Source organism: Mustela putorius, unplaced genomic scaffold (assembly GCF_011764305.1).
Source record: "Mustela putorius furo isolate JIRA1106 unplaced genomic scaffold, ASM1176430v1.1 tig00003976_pilon_pilon_pilon, whole genome shotgun sequence".
In the NCBI taxonomy this organism is placed as follows: domain Eukaryota; kingdom Metazoa; phylum Chordata; class Mammalia; order Carnivora; family Mustelidae; genus Mustela; species Mustela putorius.
In genome coordinates, this window is record NW_025422118.1 from 4,014,716 (window position 1) to 4,025,921 (window position 11,206).

Genomic DNA, 11,206 nt, shown 5'->3' on the forward strand with positions numbered 1-11,206 from the left:
TTCATTTCTTTTTTAAATATCTTAGACTATTATCTATTTTTCATGTATATTTTAAATCCCAAATGCCAAAATTCTATACAACTTTATCAACTGGGGAAAGAGTCCTTTTGAAGTTCTTCGTATGTGTGTTTAACATCAAAAATGGTGGAAAGTCAAATATAAACCCACACATACCAATGGCTAAGCAAAAGAGATGAGTGATTTCATCATGTAGTATGAAAGAAGGTGATACAACACCTTCTCTGAGGGTTAAGAATTGGAAAGATACAAGAATTGCAACATACACTATAATGGTTTTGCACACAGTGTATGATTGGTCTTTCTACTTAGATGACTATTTGAATGTATAATTACCAGAAGTATTTTCTGACTCCAAAATTGCAAGCAAAATTTCAGGTGCCCAGTTGAAATCCACGTGATAATTAAAGAATTATAATGGCTTCCCACGCAATTATGTAAGTCATTAGAGATCTACACACGTTAATTGTTAGGGCACAGCGTCAGGTGCAAGTAACTACAATGCAGAAAAAATGTTTCCTTTGCTTGTGCAGCCTTTTTCAAAGGATAACAGGGCCTGTTTATAAGGCTATTTGAAAGTAAAATCCCTTCCAAAGAAGACCTCAAAGACAATAGCAAACTTGTTGCTGAGACTCCCTTACTGAGTTAATGAGAAAAACTATACTGCTTTTGTGGAGGTAATAAAAGTAAAAAAACAAAAACAAACAAACAAACAAACAAAAAAAAACCCTTTGTGGGTGTTTGTATAAATATGCAGAAAATGTTTAATTGAAACTGAAGCTGGGCACCTAGGTGGCTCAGTTGGTTAAGCATCTACCTTCAGTTCAGGTCATGACGCAGGGCCATGACGCAGGGTCCTGGGATTAAGTCCTTCATCAGGCTCCCTGCTTAATGGGGAGTCTTCTTCTCCCTCTGCTCCTCCCCTTCACTCATGCTCTCTCTCATTCTCTCTCTCTCTTGCAAAAATAAATTTAAAAAAAGAGAGAGAGAGAGAGAGAGAGAAACTGAAGGAAAACATGAATGATTCTAAGTGTCATCTGTCCTTGCCATATCAAAGAGCACCTGATGTCCTTTCCCTTGACAGTGAGGTTATTGTCAAGATATTGCTCTCTTGCTTCATCATCTATGCTGTCTGAAATGAGTGAAAGGTTTTTATGATATGATTTTGCTGATGTTCAATATTCTTCAATTCTCTTGCATTAACCAAATCTGTTGGCTCTCTTGAACAAGTGCAGTTGGAAGAATCCTCGATTTATTTGAAGCACTGAAATCATGCTTTAATTCTAAAACAAGGCCCAAAATATTCTTGTTGACTTTTAAAATAATCTCTCATTGAGTGAGGCCTACTCCCTTCTTGTTCAGAGTTCTCTCTTTAGCAATAGGATTTCGCAAACTGAAAGAAGAGCAAATAGTGATACTGGAGTGTTCCCCTGTATAAAATTGTGCTGAAGAAAGAATTGAGCCCTGTCATCAAAATGCATCCCTCTGGTGTCAAGTCTGTTCTCAAAAGGGAAAATATTCTTTATGAATAGGAAGAGAAACTCCAACTTGAAGTAGATAATTAGTATGGCACTTGCTCTATCTTTGGAAATGTTCTGATCCCTTGAAGGACTCAATTTTTTATCTGGATATTATTAAATAGCTTTCCAGCATGGGAAGAAGTAGAATCATCCTGTGTAATGTTGAAGAAGAAGGCAATAAAATTGGATGACAATATTCTGGTTTTGTCAATAGGCAACATTTTAAAAGCTTGTCTTAAAATTAAAAGATACAACATAATGGTGAAGAATGCGAAAGCAAGCTAAGAAGAAGAATGATGAGAGTTGTTACCTTCACAGTGCTAATGCCCAGTGGGTTTTGTTGTTGTTGTTTTTTTTAACCACTAAATGTTCATTGAGAAAAAGAATGAAATAAATTGTATGTGACCACTGTAGAAACTGTGTTACAATTTAAATGGAATAATTCCTAGGAGTTTTATAAGCAAATTCTGTAAAACAAGGAACTGATAAGGCAAGTCAAATCATCAGGGAAATACAGTTCAAAAAAGAAGTATATATTTAGATACTCTGAAAGGTGAAACCAAATGGAGTCACTTATGTCAAGGGGTTTTAAAATGGATCCAGGAAGACATTAAGGAAATGGAATTTATGCATATCTTCACAGGGTGGAACCAGGAATGGTTCAACTAGGCCACAGCTGTGAACAGGGCCAAACTGCTGATATTCCAGTAACTCAGATCAAACACTTGCTGTAGGAAGAGGCTTTGCTTAGTGATGGTCTTAGCAACCAATTATATTCAGCCAACATTAGTTTTCTGTCATTAACACTAATGAAAATTCTTTGTCAACAACATACAGGATCATCCCTTTTTGTCTTAAAACCCCTTTTTTTTGTTCCCTGGGGGGACACAATTTGGGTTGCTACTGAATCTGTGCTTCTTGAAATGCAATTCTGAGACCCCAAATAAATGCTTTTCTTATGTTTCAATTCCACCTCTTTTCTTAATCAACAATACTTATAATTTGTTTCAGATCAACAACAAATAACTTTTAGTATTTAAAATTATTTTGTATGCCCCATGCAATGCTTCTTTTTTTATCTTTTTGCACATATGCACAGGTAATTAGAAATAATTCAGAATTAATTGGGTACCCATGTTCTTATTTCTTAAATCTGGGAGGTCTCTATGTGCCTTCCACAAGCTTTTAAAATTGTTAAAGTTAAAAGAAACACATTGAACTTGCATATTATTAAATGACTTTTTAAAAATGCTAGAGATTGGACAAGTGGTGAACTCAAAGATCATCTGTGCTCAGTGATAAATAAAAGAGAGAGAAGGTTAGGATTATTAATATCAGGAAGAAGGAAACTAAACAAGGAGTCCAACGGAGGTCCTTCTTTCCAATCAGAAAAAAAAAAAACAAACCCTGGAGTGGCACTCATATACTTTGCATGACTTGGTAGATAGTAGGTGGGGCAGGGAAGGGTGGGTTGTAATTAAAACCCCCAATACAGAAAGAAAATGTAGAGAAATAAAATATGGGGAGGAGAGTTTTACCTTCAGAGAACTAGAGATACTAGGGGAGGGAGAACCCTGATACAGTGTATCCTTATGTAAAACACAGAAGGAAGGTTTTAAAAACCACAAAAAAGAAAAAAATTAATTTGGAGACCCGCAATTATGACTAGCATTAGATTATCCTACGGTAGAAGAAACCATGTGAGAAGCAGATTTTCCTGGGGAAATAGAGAAGAATAATATCCAGGTTCCTCTATGAGCTAATTAACAGATCATCTTTCAGGCTCCTCACAGACTCTGAAAGCTGAGGTAAGTTGTTGAAGGAAATCATGAGGGCTAGGAGTAGAGGACTGCAAAACTCAATTTAAAAAAAAGAATACTATTTCAATACAATATTTTAGACAATCAAAATTAGAGGAAAAAAATCCATGATGAACTAGTTATCAAGTTTTAAAGAAAGACAGACAGTATCTGACCCTGACTTACCCCACTGGCTATACCTTAATCCTGGTCCTGGGGAAATTCATTTTTTACCATTCCCTTAAATTTTCTGAGTCAAGTGCTTTGTCTGCTTCTCCCTCATTCTGGCGCTGATGGATCCTATCCTTAAAATCCTTCACATCTGCAGAAACACACACATACAAAGTCACACATATTCATACACTTCAAATTGCTCCTTGTTGTAAACCAAGTTCCAGCTGCCAGCTCTACCTCCAAGAATTCTGTTCCTGCCTCCATTCAGCAACTTTGGTCTCGATAGTAAAGGCAACTTAACACAATTTAAGATATAAAACCATTTCCCAATTACATTATTTTCTGGATTTCCTTTTGTATCAAATGATGAGAACTTCTCTGGAACTGTGGTCTGCAGAAATGTATTAGGAGGACCTAAAATAAAAATAGGCAGTTATTTTCAACCTACTCCTACATTATCAATTTCTAAATCCAATCTCACATTTCTTTTTCTACATTACCAAAATTTTTTGGTATAGTCTATGTATCTACCCTTCCTTTCCACTGTGTTTCTGATCTGGTTGTTCTTACCCACAAATTTCTTGGCCCTTGTCAAGATGTCAAGTTTTTATTTTCTCTCTCTCTCAATCTCTACACACAGATAGGTTCACACACATAGAGAGAGAAAGAGAGAGAGAGGGAGAGACCCTCAGTTAGGCAGTTTGACAGTTTGACTAGGTAACACCGAATAACAAATTATGATATTGTAAAAGAGGTGTGGAAAAGAGAAACACCGGTTCATCAAGAAAATGGGATGGTTTGCAGGGTAAAGATACAGGACACCAAATGGAATAGTCATCTGTTCAGTGGAGCGGGTGGAGGACAGCAGTCACCAAATCAGGGAATCACTGACAAACACTGACCACTGTTTTTTATGGCGATTCAATTATTTCCAGAATAGCAAAGTTCTGTCTGTGTTAATGACCCCATTATTTCATTTTTGTCCATTTTACAGACAAGAATACCATCCCAGAGACATGAAAATATTTTCTGCCTGGAGGCTACCTCTGCTTTTTTGGCCATAGATGCCGAAGAGGGCATAGAAGAAAGTGGGTAGGGATAGCGGGGCCGGGGCAAGGTCTGGGCCTGTGGCCTGGACTAAAGCATAGTCTCTAAGAGAACGCAGTCCGCCCCGCCCCCGCCCCCGCCCCCAGCCTCCGCAAGCCTGGCTAGCGAGAGGTAACAAGCATCTGGATTTACCGAGATCTGCGTGCAGCTCTCCAAGTCGGGTGAGAAGGACCAGAAGAAGGAACATGGCTTCGCTGTCTTGGAGTTGGGCTGGCGTTGTAACAACAGTTGAAGCGTTGCGGAGCTGGAGGCGCAGCTCGCGCAGGACGGCGGAGCGCGGCTGACAGTGCGCTCCTGGAGAGGGAAGCGCCTGGGGCGCCTCTGGAAAGCCCAGGGCTCGCTCTGCTGCCCCTGGAGGTGGTTTAGCTCAGTCACCTGCGCAGGCTGGCCCACCAGGGAGAGCTCAAGGACCGACTGTCAACGCCCACACTCACTCGGCTTACTGTTAAGGAAGAAAAGACTGGAAATTTCGATTCTCAGATTGGAGTCTGCCTGGTTGAGGCTTTCGTTTATATGTTATAGTTAGACCAAGGATTTCTGAAGTAATTTCTAGCTTCAGCTAAGAGAAAGAACAAAGATAAAAATGCTCAAGATTTTGATAGCAAGTTAGTCTCTTCCTATTACATATACATATCATCCAAACAAGTGAAATGTTTATATTTGGAGAGGAAAAAAAAAAAAAAACAACACTGTTGCCTTTTAATAAACTCAGGTTGGTTCGATAAGCCATTATGGGACAGCTGTTGAATACAGAAGACCCCAGTAGAATCTCTTGTCAAATACAGACTCTTCCAAACAATCACCTTTATCTCAAATTATTATTAACACACTAGTTTTCCTGAAGCCCCTAGTTTTTACCACTTCGATTAGACCTTACTGCATCCTGCCTTTATGAACAGTTTGATTTTTGGAGTCTATAGGCATTCTTTCCTTCATAGATTGTAACCCACATGATAGTAAAAACATTACAGCCACACCCCACACGAAGTACAATTTTGCTCTAATAGATGTCAAAAACATGTCTGTAAATTCACTTTAAAATTGTTTCCCTATCCCCAAAACTAAGGGAAGCTATTTGCAGAATACAACAGTAACAAATGATCTTTAAAAAGAACCATGTGAACAAGAAATGTCACAATAAATAGGAAAATAGCAGAATCGATATATACTACTTAATGAATAAGCAACTTGTAATAGCAGATTGACAAACTCTCCGCGGAAAGAATAAAAAAATAGAAAGTGAAATAATAAAATTGAGGTTGAAGAGTAGAACTGTCATTATCTAGATATTAGCATTTCCAGAAGGAGAGAAAAATTAAAATAGAAGAAAATACTTAAAAGCATAATAGGAAAGTTTCTCTTTTTAAAAAATAAGAAACTGACCTTAGAAAGGACCCATATGTTAAAAGGGGGCATTAAAGGAAAAGCAAATCTGAAATTGAAAATGACAGTGAGCAGAAAATTCTGAAATCTGCAAGAGATCACCTATCAAGGAAAAAGCGCCCAACTCACAGCAAGAGCCATACTGGATGTGTGAAATCAGTGGGTTATTCAAAGTGTTGACTGAAAAGAACTTTGAAATATTATTCAAATGCCAGGACATGATTAAACTTTTTTCTTTTCTAAATTTTTTATTTAAATTCAATTTAATTAACATGTATTAGTTTCAGGGGTAGAATTTAGCAATTCATCAATTGTATGTAATACACAATGCTCATTCCATCAAGTGTCCCCCTAAATGTCCATCACCCAGCTACCCCATCCCCTCACCCACCTCCTCTCCAGCAACCATTTATTTCCTATACTTAAGAGACTCTCATGGTTTGTCTCCCTCTCTGTTTTTGTCTTTTATTTTCTCTTCTTTTCCCCTATATTCATCTGTTTTATTTCTTAAAGTCCATATCTGAATGAAATCGTATGGTATTTGCCTTTCTCATACTGACTTATTTTGCTTTGCCTAAGACCCTCTAGTTCCACCCACATTGTTGCAAATGGCAAGATTTCATTCTTTTTTATGGCTGAGTAATATTCCACTATGTATCTATTTTTCACATTTTCTTTATCCATTCATCTGTTGATGGACATCTGGACTCTTTCCATATTTTTGCTGTTTTAGACATTGCTGCTAGAAACATTGGGGTGCCCCTTCAAATCACAGTGTTTGTATCCTTTGGATAAATACCTATTAGTACAATTTCTGGGTTATAGGGTAGTTCTATTTTTCACTTTTTGAGGAAACTCCATACTGTCTTCCAGAGTGGCTGTACCAGTTTGCATTCCCACCAACAGTGTAGGAGGGTTCCCCTGTCTCCACATCCTTGCAAACATCTGTTGCTTCCTGAGATGTTAATTTTAGCCATTCTGACAGGTGTGAGGTGGTATTTTATTGTGGTTTTGATTTGTATTTACCTAATGCCAAGTGATGTTGAGCATTGTTTCATGTGTCTGTTAGCCATTTGTATGTGTTCTATGGAGAATGTTCATGTCTTCTGCCCATTTCTTAGTTGGATTTTTTTGCTTTTTGGGTGTTGAGTTTAATGAATTCTTTATAGATTTTGAATACTAGCCCTTTATCTAATAAGACATTTGCAAATATCTTCTCCCATTCTGTAGGTTGCCTTTTAGTTTTGTCAACTGTTTCCTTGGCTGTGCAGAAGCTTTTCTTCTTGATGAAGTCCCAGTAGTTCATTTTTGCTTTTGTTTCCCATGCCTTTGAAGATGTGTCTAGCAAGAAGTTGCCATGGCTGAGGTCAAAGAGGTTGCTGCCTGCACTCTCCTCTAGGATTTTGATGGATTTCTGTCTCCATTTAGGTCTTTCATCCATTTGAGTTTATTTTTTTATATGGTGTAAGAAAGAGGTCTTGTTTCAATCTTCTGCATGTGGCTGTCCATTAAATTTTTTATTAAGTATATAAGTTCAAAGAAGGTTTGACATAAAATATCCATATTAGAAAGGTATTTCACAGAAGCAACCAAAGGATAAGGGAAATAGGAGATACTGGTAAATGACATTGGAAGTAATCATAATCAAGTATCTTGGGAAAGATTTTTTAAATGTAAGAAAAATTGACTAAATGAAACAATGATAGTGTGTATTTATAATAAACCAGAATTAAATTTTAACTTAACAGTATTTGGCAATATTAATATTATGGAAGTCCTGAAGAGGGAAGATGTCGAAATAACAATTTCCTCAGTTTCATTCTAAATACATACTTATATAACCAAGTATAATAAAAATATATCAACAAAAATTGTAGGAATATAGGGGAAAATTGACATAAGCACCACCACATAAGTTGGAAATTTGAACACACTTTTTATAATTATTGATGGGTCAAAATTCAGACAAAATATAATAAAAATATAAGATAACTGAATGACTCCAATAAGTTTGACCCATAAAACATCCATACAATTCTAAATTGACCATAGAGAACTTAACATTCTTCCCAACCATTCATGAAACATTAACAAAATTATCATGCCCTAGGCCTTAAAATACTCCAACTAATTCCAAAGAATAAGTATATAGTTTGGTCTATATTTATTTGCAATTATATTAATAATATCTGTATTTTAAGGGGGCCATTTAGTCAACTTTAAATTACTATTATAGCTGGGTTGTCACATATCATCTTCCTATTGACTTTCTGCTTGCCTAGTCCCTTTTATGCCAGTTTTTCTCCTTTCTTGCCATCCTTTGGATTGATCATTCTTTCTTATTCAATTTTCTTTTATTGTCATGACAACTATGTACTTTTTACATTTTTCTTTTACTGGTTATTTTAGAATTAAAAAATGTGCCCAGGATAATTTCTCAATCTTAATATACCCTGATTAGCAACCTCAGTTTCATCTGCAAAGTCGCTTTGCAGGAATACCTAGATTAATGTTTAATTGAATAATTAGGGGACAGGAATTTTGGAGGAACATCTTTAGAATTCTTCCTACAGAGGGAGGAGCAACATGGCAAAGGACCCTGAATATCATCATGTCCCAGGAGTTCAGCTAGATAGTTATTAAACCATTCTGAAGACCTGCAAACTCAATAGGAGATAGATGAGAAGAGCAGCAATTCTAGGAAAAGAAAATCAATGACTTTCTGGAAGGTACGACGTGCAGAGAAGTGAATCTGAGGTGATGTATGGGAATAGAGACCGCAGTGGGAGAGGCCAGCTCCCGGCAAGTGAGAGAGCAGAGGAGCACAAAATCAGAACTTTTAGAAGTCTGCTCCACTGAGGGACATCGCTCCAGAGGCTAAGTGGGGGGTGAAGCCCTCATAGATAGACAGAGCTATCTTAGTGTGGCAGAGCTCCCAGTTATTGGAGCAGGGAAGTCAGCTGCAAAGATGGAGACAAGGAGTGGACTCTCATCTCAAGGTTACCTTAAACCATGATCCAAGGCACTGCTCTCCAAGCAGGGACCCCAAATGTGGCAGATCTGGGGAGATCCCGACCTGCCTCCCCCATGGGGAGTGGTATGGGAGCACATTGCAGGAATCTGCTGGATTTGGAGACTCCAAACAGGGCCATGCACCAGAGAGAGAAATGTTCTGTCACAGGCTGGGTGACCATGGAGCACAGCCAGAGATGAAGGAAATGGGAGGATTGACTGCTTTTATCTGAGGGCGCACTGAGGAGTGGAGGTTTGAGCTCTCAGCTCCTATAGGGCTAGAATTGGGCCACACCATTTTCATTCCCATCCTCCAAAGTGCTATGGTAAGCATTGAGGAAACAAAAACTCCAAGAGTGAACCTGAGTAGATTACTTAGCCTCGTCCCTGGCAAGGGAGGTGCAATTTGCCTCGGGCAAAGACATTTGAGAATCACTGCTATGGACCCCTCCCCCCAGAAGATCAGCAAGAACATCCAGCCAAGACCAAATTCACTAATCAATGAGAACCATAAGAACTCCAGAGCTAGGGCAATGCAACACATAGAATTTATGGCTTCTTTCACATGATTCTTGAATACTAGCCCTTTATCTAATAAGACATTTGCAAATATCTTCTCCCATTCTGTAGGTTGCCTTTTAGTTTTGTCAATTGTTTCCTTGGCTGTGCAGAAGCTTTTCTTCTTGATGAAGTCCCAGTAGTTCATTTTTGCTTTTGTTTTTTTTTTATTTTCTTTCAAAGTTAAATTCTTTTTCATTATATTTTTTCTTGTGCTATTTTTTTAAATTTTTCCTTTCTGATTTTAACATTTTTAAGTATTTTATCTTATCAATGTCTTTTTAAAATATCTTTTCAAATTTTCATTGTTATACTCACATTCTATCCCTTCATTATATTTAACCTTTTGTTTTTTTGCATTTTTTTTTCTTTAAAATTTTGGGATTTAGTTTCTTCTAACAGATCAAAATATACCCTAAATCTAGTGTATGGCTTTGTTCTGCTCTCCAGACTAATCACATTCTTTCTTCCTTTTTTTGTTTTTGTTTTTGTTTTCCAACTAACTTATCTTATCAACTCCTTTCTTAGAATCTTTTTTAATTTTCATTTTTACAACTATATTCCATCCTTCATAGTGTTTACCCTTATTTTTGTATGTATATATAAGTTTTTCTTAAAATTTTGGGAAGCAGTTTCTTCTAACACACAAAAGTACACCCAAACTCAAGTGATCAAGTGAATGGTTCTGTTCTCTTCACCAATCTAAAATATATTTTTTCTTTTTTTTTTTCTCCTTTCTTCTCTCCCTAATTTCAAGTCTCTTCTAATTTGGTTCGTGTATATTTTTCAGGGATTGTTGCTACCCTTTTAGTATTTTGTTCTCTCATTCATCTACTTTTATCTGGATAAAATGACAAGGTGGAAAATCTTACCTCAAAAAAAAAAAAAAAAAAAAGAACAAAGAGGCAGTACTGATGGCTAGGGACCTAATCAATACTGACATTAGTAAGATGTCAGAACTAGAGGTCAGAATAATGATTATCAAAGTGCTAGCTGGGCTCAAAAAAGGCTTGGAAGATATTAGAGAAACCTTGTCTGGATAAATAAAAGTCCTTTCTGGAGAAATAAAAGAACTAAAACCTAACCAAGTTGAAATAAAAAAACCTATTAATGAGGTACAATCAAAAATGGAGACTCTTACTGCTAGGATAAATGAGACAGAAGAAAGAATGAGTAGTATAGAAGACCAAATGATGGAGAATAAAGAAGCTGAGAAAAAGACAGAGAAACAACTACTGGATCATGAGGGGAGAATTCGAGAGATAAGTGATACCATAAGATGAAACAATGTTAGAATGATTTGGATTCCAGAAGAAGAAGAAAGAGAAAAGGGGACAAAAGGTATACTAGAGAAAATTATAGTAGAAAATTTCCCTAATTTGGTGAAGGGAACAAGCATCAAAATCCAGGAGGTGCAGAGAACCCCCTTCAAAATCAATAAGAATAGGTCCACCTGCCATCATGTACTAATAAAACTTACAAGTCTCAGTAACAAAGCAAAAATCCTGAAAGCAGCTTGGGACAAGATGTCTATAACATGCAATGGTAGAAATATTAGATTGGCAGCAGACCTATCCACAGGGACCTGGCAGGCCGGAAAGGACTAGGATGATATAGTCAGAGCAATAAAAGAGA

The 11,206-nt window shown here is 37.0% G+C and overlaps 1 protein-coding gene across 2 annotated transcripts in view; it reads right to left on the minus strand.

Annotated features, from left to right (window-relative positions):
* Nucleotides 1-5,306, minus strand: part of LOC101692359 (disintegrin and metalloproteinase domain-containing protein 5-like) — a 141,423-nt gene extending 136,117 nt beyond the window's left edge. Inside the window, exons 1-2 of one of the 2 annotated variants that reach the window (XM_045070980.1) lie at nt 4,751-5,306; nt 3,846-3,925 (exon numbers count right to left, since the gene is read on the minus strand). In XM_045070980.1, the coding sequence (XP_044926915.1) occupies nt 3,846-3,925; nt 4,751-4,805 (135 nt within the window). In that variant the 5' untranslated portion in view covers nt 4,806-5,306. The remainder of the gene's footprint in view (nt 1-3,845; nt 3,926-4,750) is intronic. The other variant, XM_045070979.1, reaches the window with a different exon arrangement.
* Nucleotides 5,307-11,206: the final 5,900 nt, after the last annotated feature.